Below are 22,869 nucleotides of genomic sequence, written 5' to 3'. Positions count from 1 at the left end.
CTCATTCACTTTAATTTTAGTACATCCCATACAGTGTTTATGTTTTCTAATGTCATCATGGTGGTACTTGGAGAGGCAAGTATTTTTTGAGGTGTCATAAGTTTGAGAGCCAAGGTTTTAATGAGGTCAGTTTGAATTCTCTAAGCACATTCCCACTGATAGTGTCCCCAAAAAGGATGTGTTGAGAAAATGCTGGAATTATTTGATCGAATCAGTCTCAGCGTGGCCCACTGTAACTAACTGTTTTGTTTTTGTTTCTTCTCTCTCAGGCTGAGACGGCTGCCAACAGAATCTGTAAAGTACTGGGTGTAAACCAGGAGAATGAGAAACTGATGGAGGAGTACGAGAGGCTGGCCAGCCAGGTAATGATAATGAAAAATGACTCTTCCGATTTTTAGATTGTGACACATACTAGAAATAATGACAAAACAAAAATATAATAGGTATATATAGATAACAAAGTAAACAACATCAATAGTGCCTGCTCAAATTCACATGACAAATGAAATGGGACGCCACAGCTCAAATATTTCAAAAGGGATTTTCAGCTTTCCTCAACAATGGCTTATCGACGAATAATGCATAAAAGTAGGTCTGTCAACACATATTTTGGTCCTCTGAAAGAAATGTGTATTTAAAAAAGCCTTGTGTAGGCAGTTCATGGATAGATAGTCTAGTCATGCAGCAGTATTGCCCGTAAATATAAAATTATTTCAAAGTCAAAAGCAGAATATGTTTGACAGCAAAATATAATGTCGTAATCATGAATTATAATACACAATCATCATTATTTGAACTGTTAGTTTTCCCCACTATTCAATGTCACAAGAGTTTTGCTTCATTCAAAATTGATATAAAAACAACTTTACAATACTATGCTGTCATAATCAAGCTGTAAATGAGGCAAAGAGAAGAAAATGTGGTTCTTAGACAGGAAATACAAAAGTTGGTTTTGGACTATTTAATTGCATCATGTAAATTTATATCACAGTATTCCCACTCGCATTTATGTCACAATTACCATGGTGTCGCCCCATCCAGCTGCTGGAATGGATCCGCCGCACCACTCCCTGGCTGGAGAACCGGACCCCGGAGAAGACCATGGCAGAGATGCAGAGGAAGCTGGAGGACTTCCGGGACTACAGGCGCCAGCACAAGCCTCCCAAAGTCCAGGAGAAGTGCCAGTTGGAAATCAACTTCAACACGCTGCAGACCAAGTTGCGAATCAGCAACCGGCCTGCCTTCATGCCCTCCGAGGGGAAGATGGTGTCTGTAAGTTACCATAAATCCTTCCTTCACTCACTGAACTTGGCATCAATTGTCACAGAGTCACAGAAGCGTGTTGATTGTGGCTCTAGGATATTGCCACAGCTTGGCAGGGCTTGGAGCATGCAGAAAAGGGTTACGAGGAGTGGCTCCTTACAGAGATTCGCAGGTTGGAGAGACTGGACCACCTGGCCGAAAAATTTCGCCAAAAAGCCACCAATCACGAAAACTGGGCAAGCGGTGAGCAGTTGTACACGCAGTGGATAAAAAATAAAAAAGTTTACACGACTCTGTTCAAATGCCAGGTTTTTATGATATTAAAAAAAAGAACAGAAGATAAAGCATTCCTTATAAACTGTACAACTCAAATGGAAATTAAATATTTTAAATAGGGAAGTAAAAAAGTAAAAATCTGTTTTTCATTTAACATGACTTTAAATTGGTGGCACGGTGACTCAGCTGGAAAGCCACGGCCTCACAGTTCTGAGGTCCCGGGTTCAATCCCGAACCCGCCTGTGTGGAGTTTGCATGTTCTCCCTGTGCCTGCGTGGGTTTTCTCTGGGCACTCCGGTTTCCTCCCACATCCCAAAAACATGCAACATTAACTGGACACTCTAAATTGCCCCCTCGGTGTGATTATGATTATGAGTGTGGGTGTTTGTCTCGATGTGCTCTGCGATTGGCTGGCAACCATTTCAGGGTGTACCCCGCCTCCTGCCCGTTGACAGCTGGGACAGGCTCCAGCACTCTCCGCGACCGTTGTGAGGATAAGCGGCGAAGAAAATGGATTGATGAGTTTAAATGAGATTTGTCCACATTTCTAGTTGTTAATATTTTCTTCCCTTCTCTTTATTTTATTTATTTTCGGTGACAGGTTATAGGTAATGTTAATGGTGGACAGAGTTTGCAAATTATCTTGGTAAACATTGGAACAGGCGTGTAGACTTTTTATATATTCAGCACATCTCTGCCTTCTTTCTCGAGTCTTTCTTTTGCAATGCTCTGGCATTTGTTTTCGGAATGAGCTAAGCTGGGATCAGTCCACAGTCTCCATAGTGCTCATTATCACCACGAAAAAGTCAATGTTTGAACCAAAACTTCTAATCTTTCTTCTCCAAATGTGTTCTATAAGGCAAAGAAATGTTGCTCTCCCTGAAGGATTACGAAACTGCCACCCTGACACAAATAAAGGCAATGCTTCGAAAACACGAGGCCTTTGAGAGCGACTTGGCAGCCCACCAGGACAGAGTGGAGCAGATCGCTGCCATTGCCCAGGAGCTAAAGTACGCCCCTCTCACCCCCAGTCGACTTTTGTAGTCATTGTCTGAGAAAGTGTATCAAGAATTTCAAATCACTCCACTATTTATGGCCGCTGAATGGCTGAGGACTGAGGTTGAAATCTCAGTGCCGCCTGTGGGGAGTTTGCATGTTCTCCCCAATGTTGATTCTAATTTTCCCTGAGGTGTGATTGTTAATACGGATGGTTGTGTATTTCGATGTGCCCTGCGGTTGCGTTGCAACCAGTTCAGGTTGTACCCCACCTCCTGACTGAAGATTGCTAGGATAGCCTCCTGCACTCCCCCGACCCGTGTGAGGATAAGCGGCTCAGAAAATGGATGGATGGATTTATTTATTTTTAGTAGTATTGTGTATTTATCTCTGTTCTTGCCGCCATGGCTTGAATATTGCCTATTTTGTATTGCGTCATTGTTTAGATATTAATTTCACATGTTCCAAATTTCCATCCATCCTTTTTCCAAGCAGCTTATCCTCTCAAGGGTCGCGGGCGTGCTGGAGCCTATGCCAGCGTACCTCCGGCGAAAGCCAATCTACGCCAAATTTGCATAGAACATGTTATCCATGAGCGGCACGGTGGAGCAGCTGGTAAAGGGTTGGCCTCAGCGTTCTGAGGTGCTGGGTTCAATCCCGGACCCGCCTGTGTGGAGTTTGCATGTTTTCCCCGTGCCGGCGTGGATTTCCTCCGAGCACTCTGGTTTCCTCCTATATTCCAAAAACATGCAACATTAATTGGACACTCTAAATTGCCCTTAAGTGTGATTGTGAGTGCCCTGAGATCAGCTGGCAACCAGTTCCGGGTGTACCCCGCCTCCTGCCTGTTGACAGCTGGGATGGGCACTCCCCGTGACCCCCGTGGGGATAAGCAGCAGAGCAAATGACTGGATGGATGGATATTATCCATTCCTATTGTTTTTTGGGAGTGCAGCAACATCATCTATGACAACATCAAGGTTGATGTTTTCCTTTCCAGTGAGCTGGACTACCATGACGTGGCAGCTGTCAACCAGCGTTGCCAGAGTATCTGCGACTTATGGGACCGACTTGGAACCCTCACCCAGAAAAGGAGGGAGGCATTGGAGGTGAGGGCAAGAAGAACATGGGTTCTCCCCACTATCACAAATGTCTTTGCTTGTCTGGCATATCTCCACCAGAGTGCGCTAACGATCCAATCAGGCAACGCTTATTGGGTTCAACAAAAAAATATCCAGAGGTGTTTCATATGGTATTGGATTGAGACACGGCTGTCATCACGTGGCTCCTATCCCAGTGGCCACTTCTTCTGATCCATGCTGATCATTCCTGACGTGCAACTGCGTGATAGCCCAGGAAAAACTCAGGATTACGTGTGAATGACAGCAACAGGGGGTCCTTTGTCTGTCCACGTCCCACTCAACACAATCCCCGACCGGCACAGCCAAAGTTGGGGTTAACAAGGCCGTGCTAATGTTATTCTCTCTGGGGTTTGTCTTCCTAACAGGTGCATGGAGGAGGGGAGGTAGAGGCGGGTAGTATTTTTAAAGGGATTTGTATGGGAGAGGTCATCTTTTTTTTTTTTTCACGAGTTATGTCATGTCATAATTCTCCCAGCGTACAGATAAGCTGCTAGAAACCATCGATCAATTGTTCCTGGAGTTTGCCAAGCGGTCTGCTCCTTTCAACAACTGGATGGAGGGAGCCATGGAAGACCTGCAAGACATGTTTATGGTGCACACTATAGACGAGGTCCAGGTAGGCTCAGAGCACCGTGGAGAATGGCGTAAAATATATCACACTGAGACCTCCTTATACTATAGTTTGAGTTTATCTGAAAATCAGCAAGGTGGTAGAGGTCACACGAAGTCCTTGAAATGAAGCTATTGTGACTGAATAATTTACTTCTTGGTGCAGACATATCCATACATCCATCTGTCCTCGCTAACCTTTGTTCTTATTGCTGCAGCTGGAGCCCTTGAACTGGTCAATTGCATTTATAGACAGAAATTCACACTCACATTCACACCAACGGACAATTTAGAGCAGGTCTGGACAAAGTATGCTTTCCTTCGTTCTTTTATTTGACCTACTGAACAATAAACAATCAAGACTCCTCTAATATTTGTTGCATACATTTCCCCTCTAAATTTGGCTCATAACCAACATCCATCCATCCATTTTCTTTGCCACTTATCCTCACAAGGGTCGCAGGTAGTGCTGGAGCCTATCCCAGCTTTCAACAGGCAGGAGGCGGTATCTGTAAATGTTTATAGAAAAATATTACATGAGGCTTACAACACAGTATTAAGGATATAGTAACATAGGAAGTGCAATTTACCAATTATTTAGGGCACACAACACAAATATTTAAAATACTAAATACGAGTATGTAAAATGTGTACACGTGTAGTTGTTTAATTAATTTAAATAAATCATTTAAAATCCTATGTTTAAAATACAAAATATAATCTAGATTTTAATATGATTATTTACTCAACTGAAGAGAGTACCAAAAAATCAAATGGTGTTACAGTGTATATTGGAAGAGTGAACCATAACATATAATAATATCCATCCATCCATTTTCTTTGCCACTTATCTTCACAAGGGTCGCTCACAAGGAATGCTGGAGCCTATCCCCTGCTGTCAACGGGCAGGAGGCGGGGTACACACTGAACTGGTTGCCAGCCAATCGCAGCACACATGGAGACAAACAGCCGCACTCACAATCACACCTAGGGGCAATTTAGAATGCCCAATTAATGTTGCGTGTTTTTGGGATGTGGGAGGAAACCGGAGTGCCCGGAGGAAACCCACACATGCACGGAGAGAACATGCAAACTCCACACAGGCTGGTCCGGGATAGAATCCGCAACAGAACTGTCAGGCCAATGCTTTACCATCTTATCCACCTTGACGCTTCATAACAAACAATACCCCCAAAAGTATTTGCTCACGTACCTTGACTCAGTTCAGATTTTAAATGATATTGCATTGTAAATCCATATGGTTATCTATAATGTGGTCTACATTTTCTTCAACTCTTGTTGTGAGGCTTTCAAAAAGTTTTTTTTGGGGGGTGGGGGTAGGAGAAAGGTGTTATACCGAGGAAAAATCCACACAAGCACCGGAAGGATATACAAACTCCACATACAGTAGAAGGAGCGATTACTAATCGCTATCCTCTCCAAAAGCATTTCTTCTGCGTAATTTCGTGTAGTTTTTTTTTTCCGTTTGTTTTTTGTTAGTCTTTTTTGTGAGGCATCATAAAATCTCTACTACCCAGGGAAAGTTTGCATAAGACTTTGATGGTTGTAAAAGTTGGTTGATATAAATGTAATGTAATGCCACACTTTACATTCTCCAAGTCCAATTGACTATCGTTTGATTTTAATTTAAACTGATTGATGATCCGCCAAATGAAATTTGCACACCGGAGAAAAAATAAATCACACCTGACAAAATGCCGACATTTCAACGGCATTTCAGCAGTTCTGTCTTCCTTTCTGCCTCCCTCCAGAGTCTAATTGCGGCTCACGAGCAGTTCAAAGCAACTCTCCCGGAGGCGGATGCTGAGCGACAGGCCATCCTGGGAATCAACAATGAGGTGCAGAAAATTTCTCAGAGCTACGGGATCAAGGCCAACATTATCAACCCCTACAGCACCATCACGACCGACGAGCTCCTCGTCAAATGGGACAAGGTAGTTACCGCTTTCAAAAGCATTCAATTGTCACATTTCTCAATACGCAGTCAGCTCTGTGTGTTATTTTAGGTGAAGAAGTTAGTTCCTCAGAGGGACAGCGCCATGCAGGAAGAGCTGGCGCGCCAGCATTCCGACGAAAGGTTGAGGCGGCAGTTTGCCGCACAGGCTAATCTCATCGGACCCTGGATTCAGGCCAGGATGGAGGTCAGACATGATATGACTCCTTCATACGGGAACGGCCATGTAATGGAAGATACTCGTATTTCAATGCAGTGCATTATACATAATGGAGTTCAGTCATGGAGGCATCTTCATAGCTGGACGGTGACATTATTGATCTTTAATATGGGGAAGATGTGGTCAGAACAAAAGCTGTGACAGGGATTGTGTGGTATTTAGAAGCCATGGTAACTTTAGATCAGCATCTTTATACAGCAAACAATTAAACTGACCTCGCGTGAACAGGAGATCGGACGCTGCTCCCTGGAAATAGGAGGCACCCTGGAGGACCAGATGACCCAATTGAAGCAGTGCGAGCACGTCATCGTCGCGTACAAGCCCAACATCGACAAGCTGGAGGGCGACCACCAGCTCATCCAGGAGTCGCTGGTGTTTGACAACAAACACACCAACTACACCATGGAGGTACTATGGGAGATTTCTGTATAAGTGAAATTTCGTTATTTGCTTTTGTTGCTTTCCAAACAAGTCATTTTGTAACCTGAACTGTGAGACTGGCATGCTAATTAATAGTACACCGTGCTGCCCAAAGGCCTCGGAGCCACTCAAGCTCTTTCTTCCATGTCGTCATTCCATCTGCGCGTGTAGCACATCCGCGTCGGCTGGGAGCTCCTCCTCACGACCGTCGCCCGTACCATCAATGAGATCGAAACCCAGATCCTGACCCGCGACGCCAAAGGCATCAGCCAACAGCAGATGAATGAATTCAGATCTTCTTTCAACCACTTCGATCGGGTAAAGACTGCAGTCGATTGGTCTATTTTACGTCTGTTGAATCTTAAAATATTCCATGTGAGATACTTCAGTGTCATCTGTAATCTAGTCTGACTATTGGGCTGGGTTTACGCTGCAAGGTTCAGGTGACACATTTCCATTGTTTTATTTTCAAATTTCTTTGGGATGTTTCATGCAGTGTGAATTAAAAAAAAAAATCACATGGTATTGGATGTCTTTAAGATAGGAATCACGCCTCTTCTAAGTATGTATACAAATCCAATGCACATCAAATATATGCCCCTCAGTGCTTGACGTCATTGATTAGTGATGTAAAAACACCCGCTTCTGCCAATCGGAGGGGAGACTGTTGTGAGGCCATATAGAGCTCGTGCACGTGACGTCACCATTTTCACGGCGCCATATTGCCGGTCAAACACAGCTGCTCGACATTGTGGTGAGACATTGAACAGGAGGAGAATATTTTCAATACCCGAGACCTGTTCTGCCGTGGGTTGTAACATCAGACGAGACAGATATTCAAAGAGATCATTCTATGGAATACCAGCTGAAAAGACCAGAAAATATAAATGGATTTTGGCAATTAAACATGATGGATTTTGCCGAACCAAAATACACACACCCCTGTGTAGTTATCGCTTCACTTCACGTAAGAATTATTCTATCGCAGAGGTTCACGGAGGTTAAGTGTGGTCGCAATCTCTTTTGTGTACTTTCCGTGGAGTTAATGAATGTGAGATTGTGTAAAACCAAGGGTCATTTATTTGAATATTGGCATTTGTATTGAATACTAGCGGAAAAGATCGATGGATTCCGGTAAAGGTTAACGTGTCGCCGAACACACTTCCGTGTTCACGAGCCGTCAAATCCGTCACTATGTGGGATTTATTCCTGATGAGAACAGATCCGGCAACAAAGTATTCGTATGCGTCCAGACTTTTATACGCTTTCAAACTTTTCCGTTGAAATCTCGACGACTTACTCACCAGGTCCATGTGTAGATGCGAATTAACTGTCCAATTTGTTATTCGTGAAAACATCGACTTCGGCATTAAATACAGGTCCTCTATGCCGAATTTGTCAAATTTTTCCACGTACCATCGTTTATTATCACCTTCTAAATGTCTGACGTTAAGACTCTGGGCGTCGCGCTACAAGACATATTTCCGCTTCGTCTCCAACCGACTTAGCTTCACCAGCAATGTGGCGAGGTAAACAAACGTCACGTGATTTTATGACGTAGGTGCACGAGTTCTATACATGTTTAATATTTTTCTATTATTTATACATTATTGTTTATTTTACCGTGTTCTAATTGTATGATCTTAGAGAGTAACGTACATACAACTAAGTCATCTCTACACATTTGACAGTCAAAATATAATATCGGATATAAGTATTAAATTGGAATTGGGCATTGGGCCTGCACTTTACATCCAGCTTTATTTTCCTGTTTCTAACTTACAATGACCACTCATACCACAGAAGAAAAATGGCGCCATGGAAACAGACGATTTCCGAGCCTGCCTCATCTCTATGGGCTACGATTTGGTAAGATGCCTTAATTGCACATTTCCATTGCTTGCGCATAATATTCACAACACCTGTTCATCTGTCCGGATTCCATTTAGGGCGAGGTGGAGTTTGCCCGGATAATGATCCTTGTTGACCCCAACGGAACCGGAATCGTGTCTTTCCAGTCCTTCATCGACTTTATGACCAGAGAAACTGCTGATACTGACACTGCCGAGCAGGTTGTGGCATCCTTCCGGATTCTGGCAGCTGAGAAGGTTTGTGTGTGAGGAATATGAATTATTTGAATACAACAACGCAGATAAAACCGCATACAAGTTAGTAGTGCTCCAGTATAAGTCGTACATTGACTTCGTTTGCACAAAAGGCCGCGAAGCACTAGCTGTTGTGAGTATAACGCTTTTATGCGATGTGTGTGGTGCAAATTCTTTGTTTAAAGGGGAAATCCAGTGGTTTGCATGAACAATGTATCCAATAGATCATGTAATATGTACTCTATTTTGACAATGTGATGTTAAATCCTCTCTTATTTAATAGTGTTTTAAAAAGATTTTATCGACAATTACGAATTTTCAGGGGCGCTGCCATTTTCACAAGTCACATGACTTACGTGCACGGATGTGACGTGTAAGGTGCCGCACCAAAGGCTTGATTATATTGTGCCCAGCGCTGATTTCTCGGATTTATCCTTATCTGATGAAGAAATAGCAGTATTGGTTGATTGGGAAGACGGAGGAATACTTCAATACATATTTGATCCTGCAAATGTAAATAATGTTGAATATTCGGATGGTTCTTAGCGCCGGAGTCTGACTACTCGGAGGCCTACGTCCAGGATGTAAGTGCGTTAACAAAGGCGCCCGGAGCTGTCGGGTTGGGGGCTTCGGCATCTGGCGGAGGCCGTTAGCCGAAGCTCGGCTCGCGGCCCGCCACCGGAGCTCGTTCGTCAGACTCTGCGTCATTCCCATCCAAAGAACAATCCACAGCTGCCGGCCCGGAGCCCCTGGGGCCTTTGTTTACGCACTTACGTCCCGCACGTAGGCCTTCGAATAGTCAGACTCCGGCGTCATTCCGCCCGAAGAACCATCCGAATATTCAACATTATTTACAGCCGCGGGTTCAAATCTGTATGGAAGTATTCCTCCGTCTTCCCGATCAACCAATACTGCTATTTCTTCATCAGATGAGGATAAATCTGAGAAATCAGCGCTGGGCTCAATGTAATCGAGCCTTTGTTGCGGCACGTAACACGTCACATTCGCGCACGAGAGTCATGTGACTTGCGAAAATGGTAGTGCCCCTGAAATTTCGTAATTGTCGATAAAAATCTTCTCAAAACACCATTAAATGAGAGAGGATTCAACATCACATTGTCAAAATGGAGTACATATTACACGACCTATTGGATACATTGTTCATGCAAACCACTGGATTTCCCCTTTAAGGATAGGAAGATTTGTCACCTGGGCAAAGATGCTCAAGAAATTAGCCAGTTGTTTGATCATTTCAAGTGTCGCCTAATGAGATAACCACAGCAAAAGTGAGTGACTTTTGAATTTTGTACCCTCAATCGGCACTGTGCTTTCTGTCTGAGAATTTGTAGTACTATGTGATTGATGTGAACACAGATGCCTGTAGATAGTTGGGATTGGCTTCAGCAGTCCCGCGACTTTAGTGAGGATAAGCAGCTTGGAACACAGAATGGAAAAATTGGAATGCAATGTTGCATCATGTCCATGATAGTGTTGTTTCATTCCTATTCTTTGCATTGGCAGCCTTACATCCTTGTGGAGGAGCTGAGGAGAGAACTGCCTCCCGAGCAGGCCGAATATTGCATCATGAGGATGCCGCCGTACAAGATCCCAGGAGCGCCACCGGGGGCGTTGGACTACACCGCTTTCTCCACTGCCCTCTACGGAGAGAGCGACCTCTAACCCCCTCACGCAGCAGCCTCAGCCCGCTACCGTTTTCTTGATTTAGGAATTTAGGCAATCTGTCATGAAAGGGGGTTCAATTGTGTTGAATGTTTGGATTCATTTGTAAGAGTTTCCCGCTAAAAGATGCCTGCCAATTCACTGAAATATTCATATTCAAAATGCCATGCATTGTTTTAAAAAGCCCTTGCAGTTACCCTTTGCGAATACCATTTCCGCTTCGAGCTGAATACGATCTAAAAGGCCATTTTGAGATGCTTGAAAGGGGACGTATTATACCATGTTTTAAAAATAGTTTTCATAATATGTCAATGACATGCTTTCATCACAATACCCCAAACAGCAACAATTGTCGCACTCGTTTTGTCTGTCTTTCGGAATCTAAGACATTTTTTGGGGCTAATTGCCTCATGCAAGTAAACAAGTGTATACTTCACTGGTAGGGCATTGGCGAATATATTTTTGAGGATTGGGGCTCAGCACCTGAGCGATACTACTAAAGTGATTTCATGTTTGCGGGAGTGGAGGCCAGAGTGTACAATAGAAAGTATTTTCACTTGTGTATGCAGCACTTCATACACTAATTTGTGTAAGTGGCTGATGTATGGTAACTCATTGCAGCACTGCTTACCTTTTGGCTTTAAAATCATGGCAAGGGTGTCTCACCACGTGGGAGGTATGTGTGTCTCTGCACGATTGTGTTTTAGACAGTTTGGTTTGAAAGTGGCTCCGGATCTTCGCCTGCCCCCCCCAGTTGATCATGTCGTGGGCAGAGAAATGTGTACGTGGCTATTATGTACGTAAATGCACAAATTGTTGCCGACAGAGCCATTTTCAGAAAAAGGCAAATAAGAAAAGATTGACTTTTGTTTTTTTTTTACTTTCTCACTTGGGGTGGGTTGGGACATACCCAAGAGACCCAACTATTTGTATACAAGCCTATAAAAAATTCAATTTTCCATAATATGTTCCCTTGAAGCAATTAAAGACGTACTCAAAAATGAATTCCCAAACTACACCCACAAATCATAACACAGTACTCAAATGGACAGAGAATTCATGAAAGTAAAATATTTGAAGTTATACTTTAAAGGCATACCCATACACACACAAAAGTTTATTTCTATGAATAATTTAAACATTCTTCTGTGTGTTTTTATGCTTTCAATCTATTAGCTGATTAAATATGTGCACTGTCGTTTGGAATTATTAGCCAAATTTCCTTTGCTCACGCATGTTTCAACTTTTATTTCTGTTTAAATTTACACTCATTCATCCCGATTTGGCCAACAACGCAGTCAGATTTGTCTCACGTGACTTTTCGTTTTACCCAAGGACTAAATGAAATAAATGCTATTCAAACAACAACAATATTGTTGTGTGTTCTGTTGAGACATCCGCCCATTTTCTGGATTGTAACACTTTGTCTTCATTTGGGTCACCGGTGATCTGGAGCCCTTCCCAGGTGACTTTCTACGAGAGGCTGGGTACTTAGCGGACTGAAAAATAAAATATAAACAATAAAGGTCCACCAGAATACTGAATCTGGATTTTGTTTTGGCTTCAACAGAAGCTCTTTAAATAGTGGTATAAGTTGATGACTGATTATTAGATTATGAACATCCACTCACTTAAAAAAAGAAAGTGTGTGCAACCACTTTTTTTATTCCCCTTAGCAAAAAATTAACTTTTTTTTTTAAAACAACTGCGTTGTACAGTATCACATCACATTTCTTTTTCAAATGATTGGTTTCGATCTTAGATTTGTAAATCCAAAATTGCCATTTGAAGGGGTGTGATAGATAATTAAATCATTGGATGGAAAGATTGTCACATGGTTAGATTGCTATTTCATCAATTTGATAGCATGTCAATATTTGACAATTATTGTATATGTTATTTCAAATTTTAACTTAAACAACAATGCGTAGATGTTGGCTATTACAATTTGTTAATGTACTGTACAATACAGTTTTGCTTATGTGTTCAATAATGTTGAGAAATTCGATTTTTCATAATTTCAACAGTGTTCAAAGAGCAATCTGGAGACTTTATGAACTATGTGTTGAAATTACTGTTGTTGGTTGTCACTTCATCTGTACATAAGGAAAAATCTCAGAATAGGACATCATAAACTGGAGTCAGACGTCATAAACTCCAACTCTAATCATATTCTTATCCAAATATTTTATTGCAATTAATTACATCTTAAAATAGAAATTGATTCTTAAATTCTTGTATTTTTGCATAGTTTCCTCAAATAATGTTTTGGATTGGTAAACAAATGCAAATCTAGGACAAAGATAACCAAAGTAATATGCTTTTTTTAAATAGTGATTTTATTTATAAAGAGGAAAAAAATAGCGGTTACTTGGCTCTCTGTGAAAAGTAATGCCCCCCCCCCCTCCTTTCAATACAATTCACATTTTTGGGGTTCATTTTTACTGACCACACCCACGCCTGATTATCTCTAGAGCTGTTCAATCAAGAAATCACTTATATTGGACATTTTTTGACACAATGCAGTCACCCAAAAGAAGGGAAAAAAATCCAACAAAATGCTATGATCTAAAGAAAATCAAGAACAGAGGAGTAATAAAGTAAATGACATCTATTGGTGTGGAAAGAGTTACACAGCCATTTGTAAATCTTTATCTTCACGTGAAGAAAACACATCTCTTGTTGCATCTGGGGTAAATGTATTGTTATTTCACAAACGGAACATCGTACCAATAGTCCAACATGGTGGTGATAATGTAATGGTCTGGGGCTCCTTTATGATTCTGGACCTGGATGACTTACTGTGATTAATGGAAACATGAATTCTGCTCTTGACCATCCATCCACCCATTCATTTTCGTAGCCGCTTATCCTCACAAGGGTCACTGGGAGTGCTGGAACTGCTCCCAACTGTCAACGGGCAGGAGGCGGGGTACACCCTGAACTGGTCGCCGGCCAATCGCAGGGCACATAGAGACAAACAGCCGCACTCACAATCACACCTAGGGGCAATTTAGGGTGTCCAATTAGTGTTGTATGTATTTGGGATGTGGGAGGAAACCGGAGTGCCTGGGGAAAACCCACACAGGCACAGGGAGAACATGCAAATTCCACACAGGTGGGACCGGGATTGAACCCGGTCCGCAGAACTGTGAGGCCAACACTTTTCAATCTGATCCACCGTTCCGCCCATTACCAGAAATACTGATGGGAAATTTTCCCTCATTAGTTTATGACCTAAAAACTGAAGCACTTTTGGGTTCTACAGAAGGACAACGACCCAAAACACTCAAGCAAGTCAACTTCTGAATGTCTTTAAAACACTGTTTGGGGTGGTAAAGTGTCGGCCTCACAGTTACGAGGACCCGGGTTCAATCCCGGCTCCGCCTCTGCGACGTTTGCATGCTCTCCCCGTGCCTGCGTGGGGTTCCTTCCGCCACTCCGGTTTCCTCCCACATCCCAAAAACATGCAACATTAATTGGACACTCTAAATTTCCCCTAGGCGTGATTGTGAGTGCGGCCGTTTGTCTCCATGTGCCCCGCGATTGGCCGGCGACCAGTTCAGGGTGTACCCCGTCTCCTGCACGTTGACAGCTGGAATAGGCTCCAGCACTCCCCGCGACCTTCGTGAGGATAAGCGGCAAAGAAAACGGATGGATGGATTTTTGGAGTGGCCAAGTCAAAAAATTGACTTGAATCTGATTCTTGAGGAGACCTTGTCCGGAGGCCACGCCCACTTGTTATGAAGGTTCTGTCCACGCCAAGTAGTACCTCACGCTTGCTGTTCGGAACTTTTCTTCCCTCTCACCTTCCCGTGGCTTTAATTATCTTCCAGCCAATTTGGAAATCATGTCTGACTTGGGCGAGGGCGATGACGAATTCCAGTTTCTTCGAACGGTGAGTTTTCTATAGTTAATTGTCGATAAATGTTAGCGTAGCCCTACTCATGAAAGCCAACAGGGTCGGGAATATTAGTGGTTTAAAACACTCACGAGGGACTAAACATGAGCTCTTTTGGTCCTATGTGTTTTTATTGTTCTCAAAATCATACTTTATTACTCACTTTCCACTAAGTGACAGTCACCTACTATGAGATAAAATTTGCTGACGAGGTTGACACATTTGGCGCTTCAAACCTTCCACTTTTTATTGTTGTAACTCACATTTTATTTCTTGGAGCGTATTTCAGCTCCCACAGAGCAACGTTTGTGCACAGACAGAATTTGAACACTGCAGAAGTCCCATCCTTGTTTTGACAATTTTGATAGCTCGGGCACAGTGAAGAAAGACCACAAATGGCCCCACTATCTCAAATTTATTGCACGATGCTATCGCAGTTTCCCAGTTGTAAACAGGTGATCTTATCTCATGTGGAGCACAGAAAGTTTTATAGATGGGAGATTAGCTGCAGCCTAGGTGCAAGGAAGCAAAAAGTAGTAAAAGATTGCATATAAGGATGAAAATGACTGCACTTAATTGCTTCAACAAATTATTTTTAAATGGGTGTGCATGTTCAAATGCTGCAATGCTAAAGCAAGATAAAAACCTGAGCGGACTCAGAAGAGCATGAAAATTTGAACACCTTCTTCATCCAGCAATTGATGGTCGCATTTAGAATTTAACATTGAAACAATGTCATGTTCCAAGTCAGACAACATTTGATAAAGAACTTGAAATTGCCCTTCAAAACAATATGAATAAGATGCATTTTGCGTGGATTCTCACACAAATTTGTCACATTACCATCAGCTATTAAAAATAAAAAAAAAAATACATGTATGGGAAAAGAAAATCAAACCACAAATCTGATTTAAAAAAAAAAAAAAAAAAAAACAGGTGGAGGTAAAAGAACAGTTATCTTCCCACTCAGTGATATCACGGAATTGGTCAGTGTGTTTGATGACTGTTTGCAGAGCCCTGCTGACATGGACAAGTGGAACCAGGCATAGTGAATGAGGTGTCTTCCCAATATGGAGCTGCACAGCCTGGACACCAAGACGTGTCGGTGGTCCTGGCTGGACCCGGGTCATCTGCTGTCTCGCGTTAACTTTCCCAAAATAGATGCAGGGCCTCGATGGCTTTCATTCTGTCCATTTGGTATTTGAATGAAGATAAGATTGACGGGAGTGACGGGGATCTACTGGAGACTCGTGTTGTACTCCTGTCATTCACTCCATGAATACAGTGGACCGGCATTTATCATGGGGGATACGTTCCAGACCCCTCCCCAAGATGAAAACTGCAATATGGAGGGACCTTCTTCTTCTTTTCCTTTCGGCTTGTCCTGTTAGGCGTCGCTACAGCGTGCCATCTTTTTGCATCTAAGCCTATCTCGTGCATTCTCCTCTCTAACACCCACTGCCCTCATGTCCTCCCTCACAACATCCATTAATCTTTTCTTTGGTCTTCCTCTCGCTCTTTTGCCTGGTAGAGCAGAGAATCAGGTGGTGGAAGTTGAGGAAGGAAGAATTTCGTGTGGCCTTTCGGAAAGAGGTGAGACAGGTTCTCGATGGACAGGAAGAGCTCCCGGAAGACTGGAATACTACTGCCAAGGTACTCATAGAGGCAGGCAGGAGAGTACTTGGGGTGCCTTCTGGTAGGAAAGGGGAGAAGGGTTCTCTAACCTTGTCTCCAAAACATCCAACTTTGGCTTTCCCTCTAATGAGCTCATTTCTAATCCTATCCAACCTGCTCACTCCAAGCGAGAACCTCAGCATCTTCATTTCTGCTACCTCCAGTTCTGCTTACTGTTGTTTCTTTAGTGCCACCGTCTCTAATCCTTTTGCAAAGTCCACCACCATCTGCCCCTCAATGTTCCTTTGCTGAATGCCGTACGTACCCATCACTTCTTCATCGCCCCTGTTTCCTTCGCCGACATGTTCTTTGAAATCTGCACCAATTACAACTATCTCTCTCTCTGGGATGCTCAGGACTACTTCGTCCATTTCCTTCCAAAATTTGTAGACCATTTAAAAACAAAAAAAACAACTTTGACTCCTTCCACATTCCACATGCTTTAAACACACTTAAAAGTATTAAAAGACTGAACCATGGGCCCACATTTGAAATTGAACAGGCGGTAGGCCATTTTAGTTTTAAGTAGTCCGGGGGAATTCCAGCTCTCTTACCAGCAGGGAATTTGCACAAATAAGCATTAATCACGAGCATTTATTTGGTACATTTCACCCAAGAGCAGAGCTAAGTTTGAAGATTATTTTTGAGGGTTGACAGAAAGTTGACAAAATTATGCCTGACACCATTTTTACTGGTTTTAATTGGGCTGATATATCTACCATGACAGAACGCACAAAAAAGTCTCAATATCCGAAACTTGATATTGAAGAAGAAGTTGGTCATTTTGTTTTGTAGCAGTCATTGTCGGGCTCATACTTTGACGAAATGTGCCCAGGGAATTTGCCCAAATTAGACCCATTTGGAAGAAGTTAGCATACATTGAAAGATGCTAGTTTGCAAAGCATTTTTGCCTGAACTATGTAACCTAATGTTACAGGACCATGGCATCAAATTTGTCTGATCATTTCGAGGATTCGCCGTGCAAAAGTTCAGAGAAGGCCACCGGCGTAACACTGTACTTGAAACTCAAAAGAGCAATTTCATCCAACCAGCTGCCATTTTAAAACCTATATACACTTACATACTTCAAGGATTTCATTGTACTTGCATACACACTGAGTGGATCAGTCACAGAAGCTGTTTGAAACCTTTGAAAAACAGATTTTCACTATAATTTAGGACTGTACTCCGTTTGTGATCAGGGTGATGAGGTGGTTCTGCAAAGCGTCTTCACTTCTCAGGAAGAGCATGTGAAAGTGTGCCTTGCTGCTGAGGGCTTTGGCAGCAGGCTGTGCAGGCTGGAGGCCACCTCCAACTGTAAGGTGAGGGACATGCTCAACCTCGTCATAAATAATATTGTTTTCCTATAATATGTACTAATTGTTTGCCCATTAGATATTTGACAAAACATAGTCACAGAGATGTTATTTAGCCTGCTTTTACACGACAGTATGTTCCCGGCGGCTAACTGGATGGAGTTGTATTGAAGTTTGCTGAGGCCACAAACATGCGGCAAAGCTTCCCGGTGCTCACATTTCCCCCCAAAGTAAGCCTTGACAGAATGTGGAAAGACGCGTCGGCCAACGTTCCCTCTAATATTTGACGTGTCTAAGCAAACACACTAAGCCCGTGAGCGCTCCTTGACCACTGTGAGCAGCATCAGACATATGCACTGTGGTCAGATCAGTGTCCTCCATTGAAGTTACATGGCTCATTCAAAGATTCAGATAATATCATTTACATTCCCATCAGAACATTTTTTAAGGACAATTCTGTGTTATTGCTAACTTATAATGAAAATGTCAACAAACAAAAAAATACATTGTAACCAATCCAACTATGTACTATAAATTTGAAAGGTTGCTTCCAACTTTTTTCATTTTATTTTTTTGATATCCCCATCTGTTTTTCTTGGTGTAAAACTGAATTATTACTTGAAGAATATCCTTAGCAATGGTTTTAAGATTAATGTTATATTGCCTCCTATATTTAAAATACAGAATTAGCTTTTTGCGCACTGCATTATCTGTGCTTTCATCCTCGAGCAGGCTGTCCAAAGGTGGAATTTTAACATTATACACATAGACCAGACAAGACCTTTTATGTCTCAAAAAAGAGAAAATTGCGTTCACCACTTTTTCTTCTATTATTTACATACTCCCCACATTCATTAAAGCAACAGAACTTCTTTTTTTCTCTTTCTTTCTTTCTTTCTTTTTCTTTCTTTCTTTCTTTCTTTCTTCTTTCTTTCTTTCTTTCTTTCTTTCTTTCTTTCTTTCTTTCTTTTAATTTTACCATTATTATTGAGAGTAAACATAAGCAGCATGTCTAACTCTCTTTGCTCTACGTTGCCCAGACTGTGTTGCTAACTAAAGCGTTGGTGGTGGCCGGTGTTTGGAATTATGAGAGCGGAGGGGCGCGGTGTCAGGTAAACTAGGAAGGAGAAGTAGGCTGAGCCGCAGCTCCCGTGTGCTGTGTTTCCAAAAAAAGACGCCAGGATGTGGTTCATTGGTTTTCACGCTGAGAGTGGGCCACAAGTGCGCAGTGGCGCAGCTTGGACGGAACATTGGCGTCGGCCCTTGATCAGAACATGAAGTATATGAGGGACGCCCCACCTGAGAACGGACCAGGAGAGAATGTGTTTGACTACGGGGTGAATCGCACTTTGCCTTTGAGCCTTCGGGGCACAGCAGCCCCTTCCCCCCGCGGGATACCATTATAGGCCGTAACAAAACTTGGCCAATGTCCCACAGGTGGTACAATGCAGTAAACAAAGCTGCCGTGATCGCTGGGAACACAGAGCAAATGTAGACTTTCGACATTTGCTTTAAATTAATACTATAATGTATTTCCCTTAAGGTTCTAAACCATGGACGTTGTCATTGTGGCAAAAGTGCACACGTTTGACACTACTGACTTCACTGACATATCTCGTTTTCCCCCACCCCTGATAGAACGTTCCACCAGACCTGTCAGTATGCCGCTTCTTCCTGGCCCAGTGCGTGTCCGTGCGAGCTCTGCAGGAGATGCTGGCACACAGCGAAAGCTTGGCGGCAGAGGTTATCTCATACCATCACTTATTATTTACTTTCCACACACTGTTGATGCATCAATACCAAATGCTGGTGGGGGGATAAAAGTGTTGAATCATTCCAACAGATTGTATACCTAGTTTTTATAAGCCATGCGATGCTACTGTTTTTCTTATAAATCCCTAAATTTTCAGTAAATGTCGCTCAATGTGATTTACAGGGAGCAGGAGGGAACCATCGCACCCTTCTGTACGGCCAGGCCGTACTGTTCCGCCATTCGTACAGCGGCATGGTGAGTCATCTCAATTTCCCTGCAGGAATGAATAACATGGCCGCGGTTGTTATTGTTCTATGATGAAATATAAATGGCGTTCATGGTGTTTGCAGTATCTTAGCTGCTTGCCCACATCGCAGTCCTCCACTGACAAGCTGGCTTTTGATGTTGGTCTGCAGGAGGATAAAGCTGGTATTTTTACATAATTCCAGCAAAGTCACTAACTTTAGATCTTTGATACAATTGGATTGCTGAATGGTTTTTGTGTCTCAGGTGAGGCCTGCTGGTGGACAGTGCATCCAGCTTCAAGACAGAGGTCGGAGGGAGAGAAAGTGCGTGTCGGTGATGACCTCATCCTGGTCAACGTGTCCTCCGAGAGATATTTGGTGAATTTTCAAAATGTTTCTTGATTTCTCAGTCAATAATAAGGTATTTTACAGCAGTGTGGTTAGCACGTCTAAGTCACATTTCAGAGGTGAACGTCTAAGCGCTTGCATAATAGATACCATTTTCATTCTGTGAGGGAAATGAAATTGTCAAAGCGGCAATATTCATAAATGTACACTTGTATCAATAATCTATGTAATGTGTAATAATATATGTACTAAGCACTACTTCACTGGACTACCAGACTTCAGACTTCTTCTTCCTTTCCTTTCAGCTTGTCCCGTTAGGGGTCGCCACTGCGTGTAATCTTTTTCCATCTAAGCCTATCTCGTGCAACACCCACTGTCCTCATGTCCTCCCTCATCACATCCATCAACCTTTTCTCTGGTCTTCCTCTCGCTCTTTTGCCAGGCAGCTCCATCCTTAACACCCTTCTACCAATATACTCACTCTCTCGCCTCTGGACATGTCCAAACCATCAAAGTCTGCTCTCTCGAAACCTTGTCTCCAAAACATCCAACTTTGACTGTCCCTCTATTGACCTCATTTCTAATCCTATCCAACCTGCTCACTCCGAGCGAGGACCTCAACATCTTCAGTTTTGCCACCTCCAGTTCTGTTTCCTGTTATTTCTTCAGTGCCATCGTCTCTAATCTGTAAATCATGGCCCGCCTCACCACTGTTTTATAAACTTTGCCCTTAATCCTCGCGGAGACTCTTCTGTCACATAGAACACTAGACACCTTCCGCCAACTGTTCCACCCCGCTTGCACCCGTTTCTTCACTTCCTCACCACACTCACCGTTGCTCTGTATTGTTGACCCCAAGTATTTGAAGTCATCCACCCTTGCTATCTCTTCTCCCTGGAGCTTCACGCTTCCTCCTCCTCCCCTCACATTCACACACATATATTTTTACTTCGGCTAATCTTCATTCCTCTCCGTTCCAGTGCGTGCCTCTATCTTTCTAATTGTTCCTCAACCTGTTCCCTGCTCTTACTGCAGATCACAATATCGTCTGCGAACATCATAGTCCTAGGGGATTCCAGTCTAACCTCATCTGTCAGCTTATCCATTACTACTGCAAAACAGGAAGGGGCTCAGCACGGATCCCTGATGCAGTCCCACATCCACCTTAACTTCTTCTGACACATCTACGGCACATCTCACCGCTGTTCTGCTGCCCTCATAAATGTCCTGTACTATTCTAACATAATTCTCCGCCACTACCAGACTAGTTTATATAAAGCATTTCATAGGGAAGCATATAGGATGGTGGTCTAGTACATCTGGCTCAGTATTGAGATGTCGGGTTCAAATCTCAACTCTAGCTTGCCTTTGTGGCGTTTGTGTGTTCTCCCTGTGCTTATGTCGGTTTTCACTGGGTGCTCAAGCTTTCTCTCAAATCCCCAAAACCTGAATGTAGGATTCATTGAAGATTATAGTCTAAATTATCTGTAAGTGTGAATGGTTATTTGTGCGTATGCTTTGCATCTGCCCTGCGATTGGCTGACGACTTAGGTCTAGTGGCTATAGAAAATGGATGGAAGTGTTTTTGAGTATTTGTCTTTATTTCTCAGTGAATTAAATTAATTTTTAAATGACCCATTTTAATCCCATGTAGGGTATTTGTATGTACGACGGTAGCATTTGTTTCCGCCCAAGAGTTAGCGTGGTTCTATCTAAATATATTTTTTTAAGTTTTTCTTCACTATTCTTCTTTTGACTTGTAAACTTTAGCCCGAGGACGTCAACAATAGCCTCCAAAGACGCTGAATTAATTTCTGATGAATCATCTTTTCTGCCTTCCCAGCACTTATCCTTTGGCACGGCCTGTGGCAACAGAGGCTTGGGTGACAGTCTGATTGTGGATGCAGCCTTCCGGCATTCTCTGTGGAGCGTTGCCCCCGTCTGCTCTGCTAGTAGACTTGCTCAAGGCAAACTTTTTTTTCTTATTTGCTCTCTTGGCATTCTGAAAATTTAATGACTCGCCAGTGTTCAAAAGGCCATGACTATTTAATGGGATGGAAATTGTTTTTAAATGTTTGTAAGTAAGATTAAATGCTGCTATTTAGAACTGGATACAAAAGATGTGCCTGTGACTACTAAGATCCATGAGTAGTGAACCGTCTCTTACCTTACCTGATGTTATTTGAGCAGAGATGAGATGTGCTGTCTGCTGCGGTGCTTCTAGGATACGTGAGGGGCGGCGATACGCTGAGACTGCTCCACAGCCACACCGACGCATGTCTAACTATTCCCACAGCAGAAGAGGATGAAGAGCTGCAAAGGTCAGTTGCAAGGCCTAATCTACTCTCACGTGTCATGCTGACAAAACGCTCTTCTCATCTCCTCTTGCATCTTTATCATCTAGGATAATGCAGTATGAGATTGGATCAGTGTGCAGACAAGCCCGCTCTCTGTGGAGGCTGGAGATCCTGCGTGTGGTGTAAGTAGAAAGGGCCTCTACTGGTATCAAATTATGTTACATTTCTGGTGACAGATGTCGGCTATCATTTTTAGCAATTGAGAACTCAATGGGGGATCTTGTACAGTATACTGTACTGTACATAGGGGTATTGGTTTCCGACACATTTGTACGGCTGTAAATCGCAACATGATGTAGGTTATTGCCATCATCAAGGACCTTCACAAATATTAGTGAAGTCATCCATCCATGCATCCATTTTCCATACTGGTTATCCTCACTAGAGTCGTGGGCCTGCTGGCACCTATCTCAGCTGACTCTGAGCGAGTGGAGGGTTACACCCTGAACTGGTAGTTTCTATAAATATCCATCCATCCATTTTCTTTGCTGCTTATCCTCACGAGGGTCACGGGGAGTGCTGGAGCCTATCCCAGCTGTCAACGGGCAGGGGACGGGGTACACCATGAACTTGTTGCCAGCCAATCGTA

The 22,869-nt window shown here is 42.9% G+C and overlaps 2 protein-coding genes across 3 annotated transcripts in view; both read left to right on the top strand.

Annotated features, from left to right (window-relative positions):
• Positions 1–12,018, top strand: part of actn2b (actinin, alpha 2b) — a 28,775-nt gene extending 16,757 nt beyond the window's left edge. For both annotated transcript variants that reach the window (XM_061836832.1, XM_061836833.1), the window contains 13 exons: positions 270–362; positions 1,042–1,272; positions 1,359–1,506; positions 2,399–2,549; positions 3,536–3,644; positions 4,153–4,293; positions 6,059–6,241; positions 6,314–6,448; positions 6,710–6,889; positions 7,073–7,219; positions 8,705–8,770; positions 8,851–9,009; positions 10,528–12,018. In XM_061836832.1, coding sequence (XP_061692816.1) covers positions 270–362; positions 1,042–1,272; positions 1,359–1,506; positions 2,399–2,549; positions 3,536–3,644; positions 4,153–4,293; positions 6,059–6,241; positions 6,314–6,448; positions 6,710–6,889; positions 7,073–7,219; positions 8,705–8,770; positions 8,851–9,009; positions 10,528–10,686 — 1,902 coding nt within the window. In that variant the 3' untranslated portion in view covers positions 10,687–12,018. The remainder of the gene's footprint in view (positions 1–269; positions 363–1,041; positions 1,273–1,358; positions 1,507–2,398; positions 2,550–3,535; positions 3,645–4,152; positions 4,294–6,058; positions 6,242–6,313; positions 6,449–6,709; positions 6,890–7,072; positions 7,220–8,704; positions 8,771–8,850; positions 9,010–10,527) is intronic.
• Positions 12,019–14,441: 2,423 nt separating this feature from the next.
• The window catches only part of ryr2b (ryanodine receptor 2b (cardiac)), a 78,380-nt gene continuing 69,952 nt past the window's right edge, over positions 14,442–22,869 (top strand). The window contains exons 1-9 of the mRNA XM_061836607.1: positions 14,442–14,584; positions 17,464–17,583; positions 19,216–19,320; positions 19,514–19,585; positions 19,681–19,759; positions 19,841–19,953; positions 21,767–21,890; positions 22,148–22,244; positions 22,328–22,402. Coding sequence (XP_061692591.1) covers positions 14,537–14,584; positions 17,464–17,583; positions 19,216–19,320; positions 19,514–19,585; positions 19,681–19,759; positions 19,841–19,953; positions 21,767–21,890; positions 22,148–22,244; positions 22,328–22,402 — 833 coding nt within the window. The 5' untranslated portion in view covers positions 14,442–14,536. The remainder of the gene's footprint in view (positions 14,585–17,463; positions 17,584–19,215; positions 19,321–19,513; positions 19,586–19,680; positions 19,760–19,840; positions 19,954–21,766; positions 21,891–22,147; positions 22,245–22,327; positions 22,403–22,869) is intronic.

Source organism: Syngnathoides biaculeatus, chromosome 12 (assembly GCF_019802595.1).
Source record: "Syngnathoides biaculeatus isolate LvHL_M chromosome 12, ASM1980259v1, whole genome shotgun sequence".
NCBI classification, from domain to species: domain Eukaryota; kingdom Metazoa; phylum Chordata; class Actinopteri; order Syngnathiformes; family Syngnathidae; genus Syngnathoides; species Syngnathoides biaculeatus.
The sequence above is the reverse complement of the archived record's forward strand: the minus strand, read 5'-3'. Positions and strand labels throughout refer to the sequence as shown.